Raw genomic sequence first — 24733 nt, forward strand, 5'->3', positions numbered from 1 at the left:
GGATCTAATTAAAAAGAATACGTTTTTATTAGTTTTCCTGCTTGCCATCCTTGGGGCTTTTAGGTGTATAGCCTGATGATGCAGCTCTTTCCTTCTGCTTAGCTTTGACATAGAGAATAGACTTCCATGGCAACCATATATCTCATTATGGAAACTAAATACACAAACATGTTTCTTTGCTTTTCCAAACAGACATGTAAAAAGGGTTCACATATAGTGCTGTTTCCTTCCTCCATGTGTGACAGTTTTTGTTGTCTCTCAGTAATTATCTAGGATGAGATTCTGCCATGATGTGCATATAGTAGCTGCCCTTGCTTGCAGAATGCTTTGCTTTTTATGTTTTCTATTGTAGTCTTGTAGTATTGTGTGTGAAGTAGGGCTCATGTGTGAACTGCAAAACAAAAATATGTCATTTGGCTGCAGATAAGGTGTTATTTCAGATTTAGTTTGTTTCTCAGTAAGTTGAAATTTTGTCCTTTGGGTTTGGAATAAACCTTTATTCTGCCTTTGTAACTGTGAGTGTGCTTTGCATACAAATTCAGGGGTGCGGTACGCAGGATTTATAGAGCCAGCACACTCTGCCTGACAGTATCCAAATTCTTGCTGACACCTGTCTGAGGCGCATAACCAAGTGCGTAAACTGGTACCCAAGTGTGCGATTCCATGAGACGGGTTGAGCTGATGCAGTGTTTTGCTGTGACCAAATACGGGAATGTCCTTTTCTCCCTGCTCCCTCATGCTTCTGGCCAGCTCTTCCAGATGTGCGGTTTGCGCGAGCTCAGACAATCCTCAGACCCCTCTGTGACCTCTTCGGTTTACTTAGTCTGGTGGTAGACTGGTTAAGAAGCGTGTCTGTGGAAATGAGTTCTCCTTCTGCTAGTGGTAGCATACCTAATCTAACATCTAAAATTCAAAGTTACAATTAGTTTTAAAAAGAATTATTTAACCTTCTGTGTTCAGTGACTAGATTCTGTACTGGCTTCTCTGCTCCTGTGTTGGGTCTGTGACATGAAATCAGCACTCGGGCATACCTTTGGTGCGCTTGCTTACTTGTCCGATACACCGTGCTTGTAGGGTCTTGACAGGCATTAATCACGCTATTTAGTCATTTCTGTGGGTAGCATAACTTTCATCCAGAGTAGTTTTCTAGACAAAACTGGCAGCAATTAAAATAATTTCTGTCTCCACTTGTTAGTTCAATTTGAGTACTAATCCTCTGATGATATTTCTTGTTTTTCAGCAGCTGTTTACCAACGCTGTGTTTATGTTTTCACAGGCAACCGTTTGGCAGCTCACCAGATGATCTCTTGTGTAATCATCCTTCATCAGAGTCACCAAGTGATGAGGGTGCTCTCCTGGATCAGCTTTACATGGCATTAAGGAATTTTGATGGTTTAGAAGAAATCGACAGGGCTCTAGGAATACCAGAACTAGTTAGCCAGGTATACTGGACATTGTATTGCATGTTTTAGGTATTGTATTTAAAGGATATGCTGTCAAGGTGGAGGTGAAATGTGTGTTGAAGAATGGGATTATAAAACACTTCTTGCAAGCTAGGACGGAGTTACGTATTTTGGTGGGAATCCATCTGCCAGCTCCACCGGAAAAGCTTACTTCAACCCCAGGTTTAGTCTTTCCTTGCTCTCCCCTGCCACCCTCACCTAGTTCTCCTTCTGACCTGTGCTGAGCCACTTTGCTATATGTGACTAACCTGACCAAAAAAATCAACAGGCTTCTGCTTATCTGGTGGTCAGAGGAACCAACTGTATGGGAGAAAGGTAAGATCATGGCCAGCAACAGGGTATAGGAAAGAGAAGAATACGAAGATGTAGGAGCAGAGGAGCAAGATCAAGACCTGTGTGTGATGGGGCCAACAAGCTTTTGGATGAGCAAACCTGTAGCATGTAATTTCACCCATAGTTTTTCCCTTAGTTGATTAATGTGTGGTAAGGGATAAGTTTCACCTGAAGCAGCTGATTTTATTCCAAGCACTTAAAACTGTAACTTTTTTTTTAATTATGAACATACTTCCTAAATTTTGCAGTATGTATTTGTTCTGTTCTTTTTCATCATTTTTTTTTTATTCACAGTTATTTTTTATTAGCTTCCAGTTGGTTATTGTCCATTTCAGTCTTATACGATGCAAAAAAGTGTGTCTGAAAAAAAAAAAATCGGGGGGAAAAGTTAGTGCTTGATGTTTCTGGCATCAAAAATGTGTTTCCAAAACAGCAAACAGCCATGCATGTGTCTGTAATGTTTTAATATTCTCAGACAAGCCTGGAATACCTATTTCATTCCCCAGCACTTATCAGCGTCCTGAGCATAACTTCTGAACTAGCTCTGCATTTTAGATATGAAATAGGACTAATGAAATCCTGCTTTGGATGCGAGGAAACTATCTCCAAGTCTATTTGGTACAACGCAGAACTCAGTGAGGTGTTAAGCTCGAGCTGTAATTTACTGGTGAACTTCAGTTTTGCAGAGTGAAACTTTGATGCAATATTACATGTCTTTGGGAATATCACCACCAAAAAAGTATGAATAATATTTCTTTTCAAACAAAGTGGTAAATATCTTTCTGTTTAATTAATATCTCAGTGGAAACAGTTAAAGAATTTTGCGAGTAAGAGAACTGTTCAATTTTAGAACACGGTTTTAAAATAGCCATCAAACATTTTATAGGAGCTTAAAATCTTTCTTTCATGAGAGCACTGAAATGTAGATTAATTTGATTTCCAAGGTCAGTGTGGAATAAGCTATAAAATTATTCTGGCTAGAGCAAATATTAGGGGAGTATCTAGAATGGAGTTCAGAATTGTGTTAGCTTTTTTTATGCTAATGGATAATCAGTTTGTGCAAAAATGCCCTGAAAGAATTAGGCACTCTGTTCACATTAGCTTCGGTAATAGTTTCAGGCATCTTTATTTGAAGTCATTATTTTGTTTAAAGATACTGATAAAAAAATCTGCTTACTCATTTGTAATGTCTTTGAATTTAGCTCAGATTCAGTGGCAAAAATATGCTGGCGTCACTTCATTTATAGCTTCTGATATAGAATTTGTCATTTCAGGTTATTATTCATTAGCAGAATGATACAGTGGCTATGTTGAAGGACATGACAAAGATTGTGGGTCTTTGTTTTAAAAAAAAAAAGAGGAGAGCAGGAATTTGTCTCTGTTAGTGTGTTTTGACACTCAAAAATACAGTTCTATTTGTTTTGAAGTTTTATGTTTAGGTAAAGAAAAATTATGTAATTTTCTGTATAAAAACATTCACATCATAGGGTGCTGGGCTTGCAGCATGGCTGTATTAGTCTCATATAATCCTGCGAAAAGCCACGTCCCGCCAACTGTTTCTGTTGTTCACGTACTTGCGCAGAGCCAAGCCGTCGACCCGGAGACGTTCCCCAGCCAGGAGTCGAGCATCCTGATGGAGCAGAAGGCTGCGGTGTTCTCCCAGCAGTACGCGGCGCAGGCTCCGATGGCGCAGGGCAGCTACGCGCCCATGCAGGACCCGAGCTTCCACGCGATGGGGCAGCGCCCGGGGTACGCGGCCCTGCGCATGCAGCCCCGGCCGGGGCTCCGGCCCGCCGGCATCGTGCAGAACCAGCCCAACCAGCTGCGCCTCCAGCTGCAGCACCGGCTCCAGGCACAGCAGGTACCTCCCCTTCCCTGCCCGCTTCCGCCTGCTCGCTGCCAGCTTGCTCCAAAGAGACCGGGTCTTCACTGTACACCCCGTTTTGTTACAGTCCAATGCCATTTTTAAGCCAAAAACACTAGCTGTAATGAGTTTTGCTGAGACAGGACCTTGCGCATTCTCTTTTTTTATCTTTTTGTGCATCTTTCCATCATTTTTTCTGTAATAACTGTGCAGGATTGTGCCTAGTATTTAAGCCTAGGTCTCACTAATTCTTTAAGCAAGGCTGCAGTGGTGCTTTTCATTTTACAGGTCTTTTTCTGTTTGTTATGTATCTTGACTCTTTCAGCAATGTAAATGCTTTTATTGCTGCCTGTTGCCTCCATCCTTTTTTTTTTCCTTGGCCTTGGTGTACTTTCGAGAATCCTTTTAAGTTGTTCTTTCTTGTTTCATTTTTAAATATATGGGTTCATAGTACTATAAATAAGACATTAATGCTTTTCTAGTGGAGGAGGAAAGATCATTTCTCCCTTCAAACATCAGGACAGGGTCTAATTCAGAGTAAACCTCAGCAGTCCAGTCCCAAACGCGAAAAGGACAGGAACTGTAAAGGCAGCATGTCTGATAAACAGCATGGTGCCTGTGTTGTAATTTGTGTGGTGTGTTACCTCATTAAGAAACAGGATTCTCTGAATGATGATAGGACTTGAACAGGAAAACTAGTCCCTGCTTGAATATGTAAAACTAGGTCCTCAAATCAGGTGATCGGGAAGTAGATGTATATACCTCTGTATATCAAATTTCCCTTGTTTTCCTTCTAAAAACTTCTGGGTTTTGGTATTGGGTTTGGTTTTTCTTTAGAATCGGCAGCCACTGATAAATCAGATCAGCAGTGTCTCCAATATGAATCTGTCTTTGAGACCTGGAGTGCCTACGCAGGTGAGAGAAACAGTACATTAAAAAAAAAATTGCCTTTGTTTTCTTCTTTCTCTCCCAAACTAAATACAGCAGTAATACTCTGTGGTAAATAGATACTGTAATTTCTAAAGCTTGAATACAAATAATGCCATCTGTATGATAAGAAGTATTTTACTGTTTTATTTCTGTGTCTTTCCCATTTTTACATAGGGTGGATGGTTGTTTACTAGAGGTATAACTGCATTTTTAACCAAGCTTCTCATTTCCTAGAGATGCATTTTTTTTAATGAGCTACTCTGTTTGCAATTACATATCGCTGCAACATTAAACACTGGTATTGTTTCAGTTAGTCACTCTTGCACTGTTGGAAGTCTTTCCCAGCAGAAGCATTAATAGGATCGTTTTCTCCCACTTAATATTATTGTTAGCTGTGTGGTGGGGGGAAGCAGAGCTGGAATCTGCCAGCTTGCTCCAGTGGAGATGCCTCCGCTGGCCAGGTTGCCTGTGAAGGGGTGGCTGACAGGCAGCGGTGGTTTTCCCTGCAGGGCCCGATCAACGCGCAGATGCTGGCGCAGAGGCAGCGGGAGATCCTGAGCCAGCACCTGCGGCAGCGGCAGATGCAGCAGCAGCAGCAGCAGCAGGTGCAGCAGCGGACACTGATGATGCGAGGGCAGGGCTTGAGCATGACCCCCAGCATGGTGGCCGCCGGTGGCATACCAGCAACCATGAGCAATCCGCGGATCCCGCAGGCAAATGCGCAGCAGTTCCCGTTTCCTCCGAACTACGGTACTGGTTCCACCCCCCCAGTGCATTTCAGCAGTCCATGCTCCCCCGTGTGTGTCCCCCAGTGCTGGGTCCAAGCCCCCCTCCCACAGCCCCTTGCCTGGCTCCCTGGGAACGATGGGAAACACGGAGCTTCAGGCTTCTTGGGAGTCCTTAAATGCAGCATAGTGCCTTCCACTTCCCTAGCTCTAGTACCACGTGTTCTCCAAGCGCTGCTCTTTTTTTAAGCAGTAGCAGAAGTGCCATGTGCGTGTTTGTTTATATATGTAGATACATGCAGGTAAAAGTGTGTATGCACACATGAACACATACATGTGTACGTATTGGCTTGGTGGACTCTGAATTTTGACTGACCTAAGCAAACCAATATATACGATAAAAGTGCAAAAGAAGAAAAAGATGTTAACTGGTATTGCCAAACAGCATAAAGTGACCAGAAGCAAAGATGTACCTAATTTTTTTTCGTTTCGATAATAAGATATTGCTTAAATACCAGACACATTCTTCCCCAAGAAAGAGAATTCTTCATATGTACATTAAAATGTAAAATTAACAACTTTTTATTTTAAATAATATAAATTAGTTTTAGATCATGCATTCCCTTCCCTGTCCTTAAACCTGTGTGTAATACGATAATTAATACCATTTTGTTCGTATGTTTTACAAAGCTGCTGTTCTGTGGGTGCCTGGGGCAGTAATCTCCTTACAATTAGTTTTATACAGCTTATTTATTTTATTTACAGGTATTGTTTAAGTCATATTACAATTATATTAAATAATATAACATGCAAGTTCTGCTGATAGAAGAAATTGTATCCATCCAGTTCTAAATTTGCTATCTATTCTTACTGATCTGTTATCCTTTACACCAATTTCTAAGTCATCCCTCCACGTATTTGTAATTGCTTTATGAAAATGAAGAGACATTATGTGACTCCTATTTTATGAGATAGACAAAGATACAGAGAAGTTAAATAATGCAGACAGTTAATGTAAGAATAGATTTCATACCACCTGATTCTTATCCCAACATTGAGTGTCTTGTTTCTGAAGTATGCTGTTCATGATGAACTTAAACAAGACTGAAGTGACTTTGTTTAAAACAAAATGTCTGCACACAATTGGCATTTTACAGCTTAAATTAGGTTTTCTTTGCATTTAGATATTTTTTTGATTTTACAAAATCATTAAATGCTTGAACGAAATGGCATTGCCTGTTTTTGCAGGGTCACAGAAATAGAGATACTAACGTTCTAGGAACTTCAGAAAAAGTTGAAAATTATAGCCTAAATGTTAAAAGGTGGTGCCATGCAGTAAACGGGTCATACATAACTTTCACCAAAATGGATTTATAGACAGTAGCAAAATGTTTTATTTGTTGTTTTGAATGCATTTGGGGGGGGGGGGAAGTCACCAGTGTTTTTCTTTTGGTCTGTGGAGAGGAGAGACTGCTTGTGTGATTAGGACACACAGGTAGCTAACATACTTAAGCCAAATTATTTTTTTAAGGTTATACAGAAGTATTAGTTGATAATGTCTTGCTTTAAATCTAGATCGCACATTAAGACACAAGGTTATAGGTCTGACATGATGTGAGTAGGACTGTGTAAAGGCATGTCTGCAGGTATGGGCTCTTGGCTTGTTTTGACCTTCTGTGTACGGTAGCTAAATTTCTCATTTTCTTCTTCAGGTATTAGTCAGCAGCCTGATCCAGGCTTCACAGGGGCCACCACTCCTCAGAGTCCACTGATGTCCCCAAGACTGGCTCATACTCAAAGCCCCATGATTCAGCAGTCTCAGGCTAATCCTGCCTATCAGTCCTCCACGGAGATGAATGGGTGGGCACAAGGGAATATGGGTGGCAACAGGTAAATCCAGAACAAAACCAAAATGAACATGCAGAGTAATGGGGTCATTTATGGTCTACACTTATTTATGGGGTTGTTTATATGTTTACTTGTTTGTTTGTTGTTAACTGTCTATCCTAAAAGAAATTTCTTTTCAATTTGGCTTGACGAGTTGGTTTAAATTCTGTCTTCATACGAGGCAAAGTGAGTGCGTAGCTAAGAGACCTGCATCCACACAGTGCTTTGCTTTGTCTGTGATAACTGATAAAGCACTGTGTGTCCTGAAGAAGCACCTCCGCCGCACAGTGAGCTCCAGCCCTTAACGTTTGTGCGGATGCACTTCTTCTGCATACGATTTTCATGTTGTGCTCCCACACTGCTTTCCACACGGCTGGATCCGCTGAGCCGGAGCCTGTGCATTCGCTCGTGCTCTGGAGTTGCAGTGACTGGGTATCACCTCCCACTTTAAACGCTGAAGTGCAACCAGGTTCAGTCCATTAGTGCTTGCACATACTGGGGGTCAGCATATAATTGTCATTCCCCGAGAGCATCGTAGCATGCCTCATGCACGCAGTCACCTTGTCAGTTGAGGCCCATGCCCCAGTCAGGATATAGCTCTAATAACCAGTCTGTCCACACTGGATGGGTTGGATGCTGAATGCTGTCAGTAGGCAGCAGTGAGCTTCCGGACGGCAATGGTCTGTGCTTTTTGGTGGAAGACAGGAGGAGCTATCAGATTGGGGTACAGCCTGCATCAGTTGACACGGGGGTGCACACAGTTGTCTCCAGGATAACAAAAGCACTATGCTAAAGTTCTCAGCTGCTCTTACCATCCCAGCCCAGCAACAAATCTGCTTCCTGCTGGTTAGCAAAGATTTAATAAACCCAGAAGAACAGTATTTCTGTAACAAGGCTGATGCAAGTAAATCTTCCCTAAAAGCAACTGATTTGTTTCTCATCCTCGTCCTTGTCCATGCCTCACTGTCTTCCTGAAGCATCTGCAGGAGGCATAGCTGCCACTGTCGTGGCTTCTGCTGAAATGGCAGCAGGGGCAGCTCGATAAGAGTAATGGTTGGCTTGCTAAACTGCAGCTCTACAGCAGAGACATGTCAAATGTGTTTACACAAGCCACTGAGTATTCACAATGATCCGTAGTGTACTGTTTCAGCCATCCAGATAACAACTCAAAAATGGGGTTAGGTGGCCTGAAAAGGCGTAGAGTTGGAAGGAAGAGAATGGTGGGATTTTCCGAGTTTGGTCCTGTGCCCAGAATGCCGTTGCATTCCACCAAGTCTCTCAGTGCGCAGCAACAGCCTAATAGAGTGCTCAAGTGCAAGGTGGAGCGTTAACCCTGCAAGATTTCCTCCGCTGTAGGAGCAGTGCTTCACAGGGAGGGAAAAACCAGCCATCGATCTGGAGGTGGTTACTGTGTGCCATCCGACATGCAGCAACCATTCCACAGTATTTCAGTCTGATGCAGATCCTCTAAACAGACCCATCGTCAGTAATAAATCCTTCACTGACTGTTGGATTATGCTTGAAGAGCAGAAAAGACTGATATGTGAACAGTGAAGTGCGTTTTAGGAAATACAAAAAGTGTCTTTCGTATGGGTTTCAACATAACAGGAAGGAAGATACGATCCAGAAAGCACTTGACTTTGAATAATATCTGGGATGAGATCTTCCACAGTTACTCCTTAAGGTTCTGAAATGGCCTTGAGGGAACATAGAGGGTAATTGTCTTAGACTTTATGTTCTTACAGTGCGACATTTTCAAAACTTGATGCTAAGATTTAGTAAATTAATTTCTGCACAACTGCATGTCTATATTTGTGAGCCCACTTGCCATAATTGTATGTGCAAATCTGATATTCATATGTGCAAATGGCCTCTTTTGCAAGAAGAAAGCTTATTAGGCCAGACCCAATAGCAACTCAGCTATCCTGTGCTGTGCTAACAATGGAGGGAGAAAAAGGGGTTTTGTTTTCCCTCCAGAAATTGCTTTCCCAAACATATTTAAAATACATACAAAGCCCATTTAGACAGCTAATTGGCTGTTATTGCACACATGTAACAGATTTGTACTCTGCCATAGTTTTGCACGCAAAGGCATGCGTTTTTGTGCACAGACATGGGACCTTAAATTTTGAAAATCTATTCCTTAGTCATTAATGTAGCTGAAAACTAGTTTTTCCTTTGAAGTTGGCATAAACAACAGTATGTACAAATTCTAGGTTAGGATTTATTGAATAGAGAGTAGTTTCTTAGTGGCTTCAGCATTCTACGTCTGACACATTGCTTTTTCCATTCCTTGCTGTAGCATGTTTTCACAACAGTCCCCACCACATTTTGGGCAGCAAGCAAGCACCAGCATGTACAATAATAACATGAACATCAGTGTATCCATGGCAACCAACACAAGTGGTATGAACAACATGAACCAGATGACAGGGCAGATCAGCATGACCTCAGCGACCTCTGTGCCTACATCAGGGTTGTCCTCCATGGGTCCTGAGCAGGTGAGAATTTAAGGACTTGAGATGACAGCTAGAGGATTTTCTTCGACTTTCAGTAGTTTTTCAGGTCCGCTGCATTGGGCTGTAACTGCTGTAAGCCTTACGTTTCTTTTACGAGTTTTCTTGAGAAATGATGATGTTAAAAAAAGCTTTGTTTTTAGCTCTGCACTGAGATAACCAAGGTGACTGATGAGGTAGAGAGCGCCTTTTCCATTTGAATTTGCCATTTTGACCTAGCACCGCTGTAGCTAGCACACGTAGTTGCTCCTGGACATCCGTGGAAAGTGTGTGCTGATCTAGCTCCTGTTCCCAGTAGGTAAGTTTCCATAGCACAGTTGCAGGTCACCAGTGTCCTCCCTCATTTCTTCAGTAGTGGAGACTAGGACTGAATGGGAGGCAGCTAAAGAGAAGAGTGAAAGATGCTGGCATGGGCAGTGTGTGGAAGATGCTTCTACTGCCACTGTGCTTGTAGTGCTAGACAACAGGCAGCCAGCTTTAAGAACTATCAATCCGAGCACAAAATCTGCACTTTTTGTAATGTGGTGCGTATAAAATAGCTTTGTGAATCAGTAGGTAAGTAACCTTTTCTGCTGAGAGGAGGTTTACACACTCGATTTTGTTTGAGACTGCTACTTAAAGTATGGGAAATAAGGAAAATAACATTTCCGTTTGTCGACCTGCAATTGAACTCACACAGTATGTGAATAAGTATTTGACAAACAAATCCTCTTAATTAACAGGTTCGTATGTTTGTTTCAGAGCTGAATTCTGGTTTGTTAAACACACAGACTTGGCATTATGAACTTTTTTTGGAAATATTGGCAGGAAAGTATTTCTTATGTCTTCAGGCAGCATCTCCTGCTATGGTGGACAACATCGTAAACCATTTTTCTGAGACCACAACGTTCCAGTTTAAAACTGGTCACGTTACTGGCTTGTTGATATATTTCTTTTTTCCAGCCTATATTTGATAAGAGTATTTACTTTTCCAATATAGTCCCTTTAGATTAAATAGCTCTTTTCTCGTATTTGTAAAGAGCCATTCTATCAAGATGATTTTTTTGTTGTTTTGAGGTTGTTGGTTTGTTTTGGTTTGGGTTTCTTGGTTTTTTTTCTTGCAAGTTAAACAAGCCACAGTGTTTCAGTCTCTTCTTGTAGGCTTGAAATTCCCTTTCTTTTTTTGCACCTGTTCCAGTTTGAATCAGCGTTTCCTAAGGACCAGAGCCGTGTGCATAACACTAGTTCTTCCCCATTTTTCTTGGAATACTCTGACAGATATAGCCCTAGATCACATTTGTCTTTTACAGCTGCCGCATACTGGTGACCTGAAGTAATTCTGATACTCCCAAATCTGTCACCTTCTTTGATATTCCCAGTTGCTAAGCCCAATTATAGCAGACTTTTTTATTAGTAGTAGTTCCCCAGTGCATACTATTGCACACATTTAATGTACTAGAACAACAGTAAAACAAAACAAACAAGTAGGCATTGGAAGGTGACAGCCATGTCTGATTTCTCAACATGCCTATGCTACATAATTTTCCCCCGGAACCTAAACTAAGAAACATGAATTAGAGATCTGGTTTTATTTCAAAGACTTCCATGCAGACTACTGTTTCCACTGGCACGGTTGTCGCACCACTTTTCCTTCCTGTTAGACTACTAGATCTTGTTTCAAGATAGCAGTTATCTAACTTCCAGTAGGCTGAATAAGCTGAGGTTCTTTCTGCATCTCAGCACGTGTTTTTCAGCCTGTCAGTCCCTTTTGTGGATCTACTTTACACTCCGTTGTTGTAACCTCCTTGTAGAAGTGGGAACAGAGTAACTGGAGACAGTGATTTAACAAGTGACTTCACCAAAGCTGTGTAGAGTCAAACTCTGTTTGTAATTTCTCTTTCAATCCATGATGGGTTGCCTTGGCTCTGTTGGTGACAATGTCGCACTGCAGAGTGCAGACCAAAACCCTGATGATGATCCCCAAATCCTCCTCATCACCTTCTACATAGATGAAACTTGCATTCTTTGTTCCCAGATGTGTTGCCTTCGTGTTGCCAACATTAAATTGCATTTCTTAGGTTGAGTCTGTTTAATCAAAGTGCTGTGGCTCACTCTGTAACAGTAACCTGTTCTCCTGCTGATTTACCACCCCAGCATGGTGTCATCTGCAAACTCTGCAAGCAAATGTTTTATGTTTCATCTAGGTCAGAGGTGGCCAACTGGCAGCTGAGGGGCCATTTCTGGTCCACAAGACAGTACTTTTTAGTCCTCAGGAATGTTTGCTCTACTGCTTCACATTTTCTTTTCTGAGAGACAGGAATAAATAAAAAGTGTATATTAATACTGAAATTGATTCTTTTTTTTCTGTGTTCAGGGCATAGTGTTTTACAATTTGGCATCTATATTTAGCAGTTGACCTAGACAGTGCTAAAGTTCTTGAAACTGGTCATTTTCAAAATTACTGTATTTTCTTTAATTCTGCTGACGGTTGCCATTTCATTTATTCTTTTGGCTTTTTTAATGCTGTCACCTACACTTTTACTTACTTATTCTTTGCCATTTTTTTTTCCATAATACATAATTTTAACTTCACGTGCTCATCACTTTCTAACCACAGTAAATAACAGTGGTTACACTATGAATGTATTCCAGCTTTTGAAAAAAAGCTGAACACTTCATATGTTATGGGATGGTTATGAAGTAATATATATTACTTGTTAGTAAAAAGCTGTGCCTGGGCGTATTTACCTGACGAGAAGCAAGTATATTATCTTTGGTACCAAACAGGTTGGTTTGGCTCTGTCTCCTGCCTCTTTGCAGCACTATATCGTACAGACATATCCAGAGCTCAGAAATGCTAAGTTTGGTGTTTATCTACTCATACTGGTGCATCTCCCAAATTCTCGTTTACTACCTAGGCTCCCAGCATCACCAAGTCACAAATGAAGATTATGCCCAAAATGGGCTTGCTATTTATGATGCTTAGAGACTCTTTCATGTGCTTGAGGGCTCAGACCTTGTCTCGTCATCATCTTCTCCCTTGTAATTGCACTGAAGCACTTCAGGCTGCTGTTACTAGTGCGGCTTCTTAGAAGGCTGATACCAGGAGTGCTGAAATGCTAGCTGCCAGGTCTGCAGGTTGCTTCGGTCCAAAACAGCTTCCCCAGGTATCAAGAAAGTCTAAACCTTCCTGGAGTTGCACCATTCACACAACTTGCTGTCTCCTTGTCATCGTGATCATCTTGTTTGCACAATACACTGTTGCTGTGGTTTTGCCTGTTACTTATTTCCATAGAATCGTAGAATGTTTTGGGTTGGAAAGGACCTTGGAGATTATCTAGTTCCAACTCCCCTGCCATGGTCAGGGACGCCTTCCACTAGACCAGGTTGCTCAGAGCTTCATCCAACCTGGCCTTGAACAGTTCCAAGGAAGGGGCAGCCACAGCTTCTCTGGGCAACCTGTTCCAGCGCCTCACCACTCTCATAGTAAAGAATTTCTTTCTTATATCTAGTCTAAGTCTACCCTCTTTTAGTTTAAAGCCAGTACCCCTTGTCCTATCACTACATGCACTTCTCAGAAGTCCCTCTCCAGCTGTCTTGTAGTCCCCCTTCAGGTACTGGAAAGCTGCTGTAAGGTCTTCCTGGAGCCTTCTCTTCTTCAGGCTGAACAGCCCCAACTCTCTCAGCCTTTCCTCATGGGAGAGGTGTTCCATCCCTCTCATCATTTTTGTGGCCCTCCTCTGGACATGCTCGAACAGGTCCATGTCTTTTCCGTGCTGAAGGCTCCAGAGCTGGATGCAGGACTCCAGGTGGGGTCTCACCAGAGCAGAGGGGCAGAATCACTTCCGTTTTGCATCACAGATCCATGTTATTTACTGAGTTTTCAGATAAGCAGTTTGAAACCTGTGCCAGAGAAGAGGCTTTTCAGTATATGGAAGAAACCACTATCTAGATGTCCACTCAGAGTAGATGTTTGTTAATCTGTACAGGGCAGTACTCCTCAGGCCAAAATTATCACGACATCTAGAAAGAGTTGTCTTGAAACGGTATTTTGATTTAGTTCAGCATACTGGATGAAAGGAGCTCTGGAGTGGCAGGAAACTTTTCTTATTAGACACCTTGTATATAATTCTGTTTTAATAGAAGGAGAGTGTATTAGTGGGCTTAATCTGTCTTGTTTTAGTCAGATTTCATATCTAATAACACCACTTGATCTGTCTTCAGAAAATCATAAAAACCCTTCCATTTCTTTGTCCTTCTGCATACTTTTCTGATTGAATTGTTATTGCAGTCAGAAAATTTAATGTGTAAATGTGGGGTGTTTTGTTTCAAGGACTTCTGAAGCAAATGTATTCATAGAACATATCATAGAACAAAATGGTAGATTTTTTTATTTTTTTTTTAATCTGTTACTGTGACAGGCAGGATTCTTGCATCATCACTGCAAAAGAGATTCTGTGATCAGAACTGCGTTGGTGCCTTTGCTGCTTTTGTGGTGTGCAGCCTGGACCTGTCTTCCTTTTCCATACCTGTCCTGACTCCGCTCTGAGGCAAATCATGCACGCATCTTGTTCTTCCAAAACTGCTGTTGATTCAGGATACAGTTTATTTCTGCTTTTTTTTGCCCCTTCCTTTGTCTACTTAACAATCAGAAAAGGCATTTGTGCCTGTGCATTCTGATGAATGTTGATCAATAGCAGGAAATACTTTTCAAACATGGATTCTGTTGCTTAGTCAAATGCATGTAGATAAAGCTGCAAAGCTGTCTACTTTCTTGCTTTCCAGACAAAATAGTGTGGTTCTCTTCCCTTCTGATTTACAAGTTTACAAATCTGCCCATTTGTATTAAGAAGCAGAAAGCATCACTAGGAGGCTTGCAGTACTTAAACAATCAATTTCTTCAGAGTTGAAATTCCTATGGCAAAAATATTCTAAGTTTCTAACCTTTCCTCTTGGACTGCAGTCTTGTCTCTGGCAGCGTTTGAAGCCACCTCGTCAGGTGGTTGCAAGTGATTGCATTTAGCTTTGTGGCCTTTTGCAAAATGGATGAATGGCAACAGAAACAACAGTCAGGAGGACCTGAAACAAGAAGATTTCGGTGTAAATTCAAGACGGTGTTCCCGCCTTGCTGCAGCAGGTTGCTGTAGCTGAAGGGAGGTAGTACAGTGGCAGAATCTCCTCTCCTTGGCAACACCAGTCTTCTAAAGGGCAGGTGACACAGAAAACATCTTTTTCCTTCCAGCGAAATCTGGAGGGGCATATTTCGCTCTTACCACATCTGTCTAGTCTGAGGGAAGTAACAGAGAGACCGAGTCAACAAGACGCCCTAGGAAGAGGTTTCTTTCCCTGTAAACCTGGTAAAGAAAGCTGGATTTTCTACTACTTTCAAACTATGCTGAAGGGCTGTGTTTTGTATTTTATAGCAGTTCCTACACAGTGAGATTAATCCTTTGGTTAGGAAGGCAGTGCTGTAAATTTGGCAAGCCACTCTTTCGACGTAACTAAGCACGACAGACCCTTTGGTTGTGCAGTAGTAAACAGCTTCAGTACTTTCCCGTGGCTGTGTTCAGAAAATTGTTGAGACCATCCCTTGAGGAAAGCAAGCTGCTGCAGGTTTTCCTGTTTAATGCTACCTATCTCCCATTGCTTACGAGCAGAAAAAGAAGTGTCATTAAAACTTAAGTCAGTAGTCGGTATAATTCAGCCTACATGTTGCCTCATCAGGCTTTGAAAAAATTGTGGTGGTTTGCGAGCAGAAAAGCTGTGTGTTATTGAGGTTAGGAAAGTAGTTACGTGTTTCTGCTTTTGGGACTTTCGTAGCAGGCATGTCCTCTTCGAATAATACTGACCCAGTTTATGGAGCCTGTTTTGTAAAATACCCACAAGGGTCATAGTATCAGGAATGGAAATCTTTGTCGTTGGCTGTGAAGCAGAATAATATGAGTCAAACACATGCTGCACAAGAAGGGTGCTCAGCTGTGTCGTCACTTCCCCGGTTACAGCCTCATCTCAGAAGTGGCTGATGGCATGGGCAGGCAGCGTAGCGGTTTGTAATGCTTCGTTTTCGTTCCCAGCCCTTTTCCTGACCTATTTTTTAATTCATTCTCCTTAATATCTTCTTACCAATAGGTTAATGATCCTGCTATGAGGGGAGGCAATCTTTTTCCAAACCAGCTGCCTGGCATGGATATGATAAAGCAGGACGGAGATGCAACACGGGTAAGAAATGACAGGCATGGGCGTACAGAGGCAATGGAACCTTTGTGTTTGCTGTGGTCTAGAATGGATGCAGTATCTTTTTACTTACAGAGTTAAAAGTACCCACGGTAATAGTAATTAAGTCTGTTGCAATTAATTTTTTTACTTCTGCTTTTGGTGACACCTGTATTAAGTTCCTGGTTTAGATCCCACTAGCGTTACTGAAGTGAATAAAACAGAATACTTTTACATTAATGGAATACATTACATTATTGAATTAATGAACAGTCACGCTCAGCAGACTTCCGCAGAGTTGCATTTGGTTTTTACAGAGCAATTACGTGACTATTTGCTGATGATGGGAGAGACTTACTGCTGATTTATACTTGCACTGCTGCACGCTTTAACCCATTTCATGTTTCATCCTGCCTAGGCCGCCTTCCACTTCTCGTGGCGTTGCACTTAGGGCAAAAAACCTGGTGAATTACTGATTATTTTCTATACAGCGCCGCTTCTGAGCAGAGCAGGGAAGCGAACTTCGTCTTCGCACAGATTTCCGGCTGACGGGGTGATCAGCGTTTGCTTGGGTCAAAACCCGATTTGTATTCCAGCCAGCAAGAGCGCTGAAGGGAAGGCACTGGGTGGGGGGGGCGGGTCCTGGCGCGGGGCCAGGTAGATGAGGTGCCCGCGGGGCGGGGCCGAGCCCACGGAGCGGGCGGCCCGTGGGGGAGCAGCGCCATCTACCGGCCGCCGCCGCGCCTGAACTTCCTATGCTGCAGTTTGTGCCCCTTTTTTTGCACACGTGTGTGTTTAAAACTTACCGGAGGACAGTTCTTTTCACACCTTTGTGGTTCCGATCAAAACACAAGTGCCTGTTGCCAAGAGGGGAAGGTCTGTGCGCCGACAGCCAGCCTCCCCTGTCGTGACACGGCCATGTCATGGTCACTTGGGCAATGAATAAAGAGACGCCATGTGTGCTGCTTCGGCAGATGCTGTCCTGTACCAAAGCATTATCTTCCTGCTCAGCGCATTCCCTAAACCAGTTAAATGTTAGGGAACAAAATTCCTGATACCATTGAGGAAAGAAGGGAAAGAAGGAGGCTGAGAAGGGGGAAGGAGGCTGAGAAGGGGGAAGGAGGAGGTACGTTTTAAAGAACAGTTGAAGGGAGAAGGAAAAGAGAGTGGATGTGGCAGACAGGGTGTGAGAGAGAAGGGGGAGAGGGGAACGGGGACAAGGGGGCAGGTGGGAGGAGATGAGTGGCAGGGCTTTGGACGGGGGGCTCTGGGGTTTATTTTTAAAATAATGGAGTCGGTGCCGTGGCAATGAGACGGGCAGTAGCCGTGCATGAGAGCAGCTTTGTCTCACCTGGAGAAAAGTAACTTCTTAAAATCTCTCGGAATTGTTTTGTAAGGGTTCATCAGACCGCATTCTGTGATTTTAGTAATGTAGCTCTGACTGTCAAGGAAAAGGCACTATAAATGCCTTTTACTGAACTTTGAACTGTAATAGAAGTTAAGTAGCTACTATTTTCTTCTTTCTGTGCTATAAACTACTCCTGTGTAACATTTTTTGTTTTAAAAAGCTCAAGCTGTGTAATTAGAAAGCTGAGGAGAGCATTAATGTGCTTCGTCCCTTGGCAGTTGTGGCTTTAACGTATGAAAGCTGAGAAATTCATCCAACAAACAAGAAACTGAGAAGCTCGTCTGACAAATCTGAGGGTTTTTTCAATGTTTCAGAAAGTTGATCTCAGCAACTGTACCATTTTAGGGGATTGGTTCTGGTTAGAGCTGAATAACCAGGAAATAACGTGCTATTGCTGAAATCGGTACAACTAGGGATGTCAGATCTCCATGTTTACTGTTTTAATTTGTTTGCTTAACACTCCTTCGCTTTGTTTTAACATGTTAAGGATCAAACTTCTACAGCTTAAGACTTGCAAGAGCGACACTAATGTTTAACAGAGAAGCTGTTTTTAGAGCAACTAGAGGACAGAGAATTTTCTGCCTCTTTCAAGACACAAAGTACCCTTCCTTTGTAGAGCTGAAAATAGTTGCGACTGGAACAGTTTAATATATTATATTGCCGTTATTGGAACAAGTTTGTATTAACAGATTTCACATGGTAAAAGAAAATTTTGAACCTGCTTCTTTTTAAGAGTGTCTGAAGAACACTGTTGGTAGCTGAGTTTTCTGGGGGATGCCAAATTTAACTTAATACAGTATAGCAGTAATCTTTATAGTCAATGATCTTTGGGGTTTTCAGATTACTTCTCTACTCTGAAGTTGCATACATCAGCCACGGAAGTTATTCTGAGCAATTTTTCCCACATTCATTGTCAGCCTGGAAATAATAGTTTGGCATGTATCTTTGAAGTCCTATTCGCTTTGGTTATATCTTAATAAAAAGGGGTGGGGGAATGTTTTTCTAGAGGTACGCTTCTGCCTGCTTTGTCTTACTCCCTCCTTTATATATTTTATCACCCCATGACTCAGTTTTTTGTTGAATTAAAAAAAAAACTTTTGCAGCGCATGTTTTTTTTTTTCAAGTCACTGGTATAGTGGAAGAATTTATTTAGCATCTCTGTAGAAATGCTGTTTGCTGAGTGTCTGCTCTGAAAATACGGACATCTTTGGATTTTCACTTGTGTGCCACACTTTGTGATCCAAAAGCACTGACAGGGTCCCCAAACTGCCTCGCAGCGTGTCTGGGAGAAGAGCCAAAGTGTAGCTTGTCCATATTAGTCAGGATTTGAGGGATGCAGCTGCGGTGTCTCTGCGCTGTGATGGAGCGAGGAGGAAGAGCAGGACTCACTGTGTTGGCCTTCAGACCACGCACATGGTTGATCACCCCCAAATTGCTGGTAACAGCAAACACGGGACCTCCTGAATGGCGGGATGGTTCCCAACACTGACTTTATTTGACAATAGAGGTACATTCTAGGCCTCCTCTGATTGCAGAGGAAAGCGTGGTAAAGTCCAAAGCCTGGTGTAGACGGCTTCCAGAAGGCAGCCCAGCAGTGTGCCTATGGACTGGCGCGAAAACTACCTGCGGCCAGTGCGGTCCCTGGGCAAACGGAGCTGGCCTCGCGTGCGGCAGGAGGCTGCCAGCAAAGCGCGGAGCCACCGCCGGAGCCGCAGGATAGCGGCGGAAGGCAGCCGCAGGGGAGGACGAAAATGGGTTTTGGCTGGGTTGGCTCCCTGACCTGCCTGACCACAGCCCCCCGTGGGAGCAGGAGTTTGCAGTGGAGGGGAAGGCACAGAGGAGACGGATTGCAGTCACTGGAAGGGACGGTCTTAAAATGACTGTGAAAACCACATCCTGAGGCTTTTTTAATAAGAAAGTACAAGATCATCAACTCAGCTGAAACCAGTTTGTATTCTATTTGCGTAAAGACGCTGTAAGGATAGTAAGTATGAAGTGAAGAACATCTCTAGGGATCAGTAGCTGAAGCTTTTTTTACTTCTTTGTTCCCTTTTTTATTATGATTCTTGGAGGGGAAAGTGAACCAAGGCGGTTGTTTCCTTTGAGGACGATGCAGCAGTAAGCCAGAGAGATTTTGCACATACTCCAAGAATGAGACTTCTTTTAAACCTTGTATTGCTGTGCCTTGAGCTGAAGTCTGCAAGCGGTAGATGATCCTGAGTTGTAATAGTATCCGTGCTAATTGGGATGAATCAGGGATCTAAGAATGCAGTGAAATTAAACCCCCACTGATATCGGTGGAATTAAATCACAGGTCAATCGTATCAGTGTACACCAAGTCCAGCTTTATAAATTCAAATTAATTTTCATGTTTAAAATAGTACACCAGTGTGTGATCGATGGTGGATGCTGCAGGCCAGCACCCACCTCTCATTCGCCTATCCATCTTTGCTGTCGCAGGAGGAGGAGTTTATTTGTTTTTTTCCAATTTCTCTTTTTTTCTGCAGAAATACTGCTGACCCTGAGGGTGGTTCGGTTGCTCCTTTCTTCAGCTGACTGGGCTTACGGCCCCAAATCCTTACCAGTTTGAAGAGCTGCGTCTGTCTGTCGTGACCCAGCTGAGCTGCCGGCGCCGGCTGCCCGCTGCCGACAGGATGGGAGCCTGGCCTTGCCGCGGGGAGCCGGGCGGCCGAGGCCGAAGAGCAGCCTCTTCTTCGACAGTCTGAAGCTAGCGCACAGACAGTTGCTCAGTCTGTTCACCGCATTCACCTTAGTGCAACTTAGATCTCTCCTTGCGAAGTAAATGTTGACAGGCAATTTTCATAAACCGTGTCAGATTGAATGTATTTAAATGTATGTATTTAAGGAAAAACAACCATGCTCTTGTTCTGTTTCTGTTTAGTTCCAGACCTTCGGGGTTTGGTGTTTGGTTTCTTTCTTTCTTTGGTTTGGTTTTCCCTGGCTTACTCGGTCTGGTGCAAAGGATTCAGTTCCGTCTGAAAACTGGCGTTTTCGACTAAGACCTGCATTTTGGGGCGGAGAGAAGGCGTGGTGGAGGGTGCAGAAGCAACGTCTGGTACAGACAGAGACCTCCAATGAGCGCGTTCCACTGACAGCAAGTCAGAGAAGATGAACCGCTGTAGGAAACTATACAGACCAATTTTGAATGGGGTTAAAGTTGTAAAACGGATTAAAATTGCCCTGTGAGATGGCTGTTTATAAGGGGCGTTTCGGTTGGGTTTTGTGGTAATGTTTGTAATGTGAGTCATGAATCCAAAAATTCAGCTTGGTCACATTCTTACTTAATTAAATTCCTAACCATCAGCAAATCCTGATTTTTTTTTTAAATTTTTTTTTTTACATGGCTGTCTTGACCTCTGTCATCTCCCTCTTCTTTCTGATAGAATTAAAGAACAGGTTACTCCTTTATTTCCCTAGGTCTGTTTCCAGCGATCTGGACAGCCGGTTACTGGATGCTGAACGGCAAAGTTCGATGGTAATGCATGTACTGATTACAGTAGTGGCAGAATTGGTGCATAGTATCAAAGAGCTCAAGATACCTGCTTTAAAGCATGACAATTTCTGGTTCCCATCCCCTTAGCTGGGAAAATAACAATTCCTGTAATACCTGTAGCAGATATCACTACAGACTTCACCACTATCGTGTGTTGCTGATTATTTTAAAGCAGTGTGGACTACGAGGACGTTTTGTAAGGTACATAAAATCCAGTTTATATGTAAACAAGCAATAATTTAAGTTGAAAACTTAAGTGTTTTACTTGTATAATTTTTGTGAGATATACATGTTGTGAAGTTGATTCCAAATGAGGTACTTCAGTATTAAATTAGATATCTTCTTAGCCGTGTGTGTCTCCTGGAAAAGTGTTTTGTAAAGGATCACAATGCCTTGATTAGACCTAATTTGTAGGCTTGAGACTTCTCATTTTCTAAACCTTGTGATTCTGCTCATAATGTCATTTAACTAACCTATATTATATGCAGCCGCTGTAGGAACCAATTCTTGATTTTTTGTATGTTTATATCCTTTCGTAACAAATCTTAGAAAAACTAACTGTTACTAAGCAGGCCACTGTTAGGGGGTGGGGTTTTTTTCTTGCCCACTGTGGTTGGAATAGTCTTTTAAAACTAAATCGACATCAGTTTCTGAGGACTTGAAATACTAAGAAATTGATGGTTTCGACCTCAGTTTTCTCTCCGCTGACCCCTAATCCACAAACTTTCTAAACTGAATGCAGATTTTTTGATCTCGTGTAAAATGCAGTGGATTTTGTAATATCTCATCAGCCACGCCTTTTGGGAGTGGAAGGTTTATTCTGTCACAATTTGATTTGCTTTGGTTTTCGGGTGGGAGTTCAAATAGAATAGCAGCTATTCTATATTAAGCCTGAGGAAAACACGATAAAGGTGGTTCAAGATAGGCTGTTTCTGTAGAAGGCTTTTGATGAAAGCCCAGGAAATGCACAGTTGTGTTTGTCCCCAAGGAAGGCAGTGCCACCGTCCTGGAGAAACACCGTGTTGCAGCTGTCACCGTGCTGTTACCAGACTCAAACCAAACATTTAGTCGGCCGAGCCATCCTCTTACCTGCTGATGGGAAACCAAAATAACTGTCAGTCCTGAGCTCAACAGCCTCATTACTACAACGCCATTTGTATTAAACTTGCATTATATATCTGACAAAAAAGTATTTATGTAAGAAACGTATAAATTTGAAGTAATTAACTTCATGCACCACAAAGTGTAAAGGAGTTTTAGAATAATTTTGTTCCTCTTCCATTCTTTTTTGGTCCTCAACCATAACCCCTGCAGATAGATTATTCTTTTTCACAGTGGACAAAATAGTTGAAACGTGTCCCGTTCCATGACAGACCTGCAAACCCGTATCACCTGTAGTGATGATGGTACTTCTTCATCCATTGCCATTTTGAGAGAAAGGAGATTGTACCTATCACTTTGGCTCCGTTTGGGTTCATCGTGACTTTAGTCGTCTTCTAGCTAACGAAAGAGAAAAGTGAGTGAAGGAATCTTCTGATCATATTGATCACTATAGAAACAAAAAAAGCCAAATCAATTCCCTTCATTATCAGTATTTTTCATCCTGTAGACAGTAAATTTGTCAGAGAAAGTACTTGGATTTTGTTTAACAGAACAATTAATCAGTGTTCTACTTACATTACTAAATGTGAAAGGCGCATAATGTGAAAAATAAGCATATATACATGGTCGTACGACCTGTTTAAGTGTTCATGTAATGTGGTAAGTTTAAAAAGTGAAGTGAGCTGTTTTGCTACAATGAATTAATTTGTACTCGATCTTTAAAATATCATCCCACACCAATATCCCTTTGGGCCTGTATTAATTAAAAGCAATGTTTTTGCAGTTTATACAATACATTTTTTAATCTTTGTTTAAAAGCGGAATTCATATGGGCTTAACAGATGAAATGGGTGGCACAGCTCCACTTGCAGAACCCAAAGATACACAATCAGTTTTGAAATGCAACTTAAGCCATTAATTGTTGGTGTGAATTTAAAAGTTTTCTAGTATTTGTATGGTAGTATGCTGCCTAAGAGCAAAAGCATTCTCTGCACAAAAGAAAATTTACTGTAGTGGCTTTGATTTTAATTAGAATTTTCTCCCTGGTGTTTCTTTGTAGACTAAAACAAAATCTTTTAAGTTTCTTACTACAGGTAAAAGCTATGTGCAAGAACCTCAAAATGCTAAAATCTAGCATAATGCCTTAGATCTGTTTTTAAGTCTTGTATATTCCTACATAGCTGTCTGATGTATTATATTTGTATAGTGAATTGTGTACAATTTTGGAATAAGTGCATCATCACTTAATCTTTATGTTGTTCAATAGAGATGATGGACACATTTCTTCAAACATTTACTGTCATTTAATTTTTTTCCCTTGATGTCATTTGTGGGTTTTATTTGTACAGTTCATCATGAAGTTGCATCTGAGATGTGTGTATATGAAAAGATTATACAAGGGTAAAATTAAGCAATATATAAACTATGGTTCTTCAGGAGAAAGCTTACAGTGTTTCAGGTTGTGATTTATTTTCAAAACGGAGTTGACTCTGAACATCACTTTGTTCACCTGCATTGATGTTTGTATTTCTAGTGTGAGCAGTTTATGCAAAGGTAGATATATTCAGAGAAATTTTAAATACATTTATGCAAGTTAATATTGCTTTGCTGATGCTATTTGCTTATTTGATGTTAAATAATGCTATTGTAAATAAAGAATTCTGTTGTTATTGCATCATTTAATAAATTTTAATGCCTTCGGGTTTTACATGGCTTTAGAGATTTCAGCGTGTTTCTGTTGTGTCTTCATTTGTTGATAGAAGGGTCTAAGGTGTAGTGCTGACGTGTTAGAGGGCAGATGAATCAGCAGGTTTTAAAAAGACAGCACGCTCCCTAGGTTGAAGGCTTTTATGTGTTCCCGCTTTTATCTTTATACTGCTCTATTAACTGAAAATGTTTATCACATAGCTTAATGTGAAAACAGTTTGTTGTGAGTACTTTTCCCTACGGCAGTCGGGACGAAATGGGTGTCTTTTCATGACCGTTTCAGCAGAGGCAGACCTCAAATGGTGTCAGGTGGGGCCGAGCAGAGTTAAGGGCTGGCACTCCTTGCTATGCCAAATGGTGAATTTAAGACAGTTGGAAATGTTTGATTGGTCAATTAAAAATTTTTAAAAAATAAAAAGATAAAAGCAGCTACAAGAATGCTTGTTTATCAGAATGATCTGCTCTTCTCTCTGGGAAATGGATGAGGGAGAAAATCTGTATTAAAAATTTTTGGAAGCTGAAGCTATTTTAAAGACCTCCAAATACCGTTAACCTTTCACCATGCCTACCAAAACAAGGCTTATCCTGCAGTTCTTCTGGCTTCAGCAAAATGATGGTGAGCCTTGGATGAGGAAAATACCGCCACATTAAGGAAAGCAAGGAAGGAGCATGTTTCTTCCCAATGTGAGGTCAGAGACCGGTAGAGAAAACATCTATATAGACAAAATCCCGGCATCGACCGTGTTCGTTGCCTAGAGCCTCTGCCCACGAGTGGTTAGTTGGGCGCAACCAAATTTTGCTAGAGGGTGGCTCTATTTGGTATGACTATATCCTCAAACTCAAACTGGATTGTGGCAAAAAGGGCTGACCAGGGTCATCTATGTATCGGTAGCCAAACGAGATCTTGTGGCCATTGGTGCCACTGTGGCCATTGGTGCCACTGACTGTCGGTGAAAGAGGGAACGGAATGGAATCGAGTGGGTTGGAGTTTGCGAACTCGGGATTGCGAACTCGGGATTGTACGGTTTGCTTGTTTGACTCTTTCGCTGCTGTCCCCAATGTTGTACCCCCCCCGCAAATACCAATAAAAGAG

General features: G+C 41.9%; 1 protein-coding gene across 4 annotated transcripts in view; it reads left to right on the forward strand.

Annotated features, from left to right (window-relative positions):
- NCOA2 (nuclear receptor coactivator 2) overlaps positions 1-24733 on the forward strand; it is a 197392-nt gene extending 172659 nt beyond the window's left edge. For 3 of the 4 annotated variants that reach the window (XM_075416018.1, XM_075416019.1, XM_075416020.1), the window contains exons 17-24: positions 1277-1442; positions 3379-3657; positions 4498-4575; positions 5100-5340; positions 7028-7205; positions 9505-9703; positions 15827-15916; positions 19826-24733. In XM_075416018.1, the coding sequence (XP_075272133.1) occupies positions 1277-1442; positions 3379-3657; positions 4498-4575; positions 5100-5340; positions 7028-7205; positions 9505-9703; positions 15827-15916; positions 19826-19837 (1243 nt within the window). In that variant the 3' untranslated portion in view covers positions 19838-24733. The remainder of the gene's footprint in view (positions 1-1276; positions 1443-3378; positions 3658-4497; positions 4576-5099; positions 5341-7027; positions 7206-9504; positions 9704-15826; positions 15917-19825) is intronic. The other variant, XM_075416021.1, reaches the window with a different exon arrangement.

Source organism: Opisthocomus hoazin, chromosome 3, assembly GCF_030867145.1.
Source record: "Opisthocomus hoazin isolate bOpiHoa1 chromosome 3, bOpiHoa1.hap1, whole genome shotgun sequence".
In the NCBI taxonomy this organism is placed as follows: Eukaryota; Metazoa; Chordata; class Aves; order Opisthocomiformes; family Opisthocomidae; genus Opisthocomus; species Opisthocomus hoazin.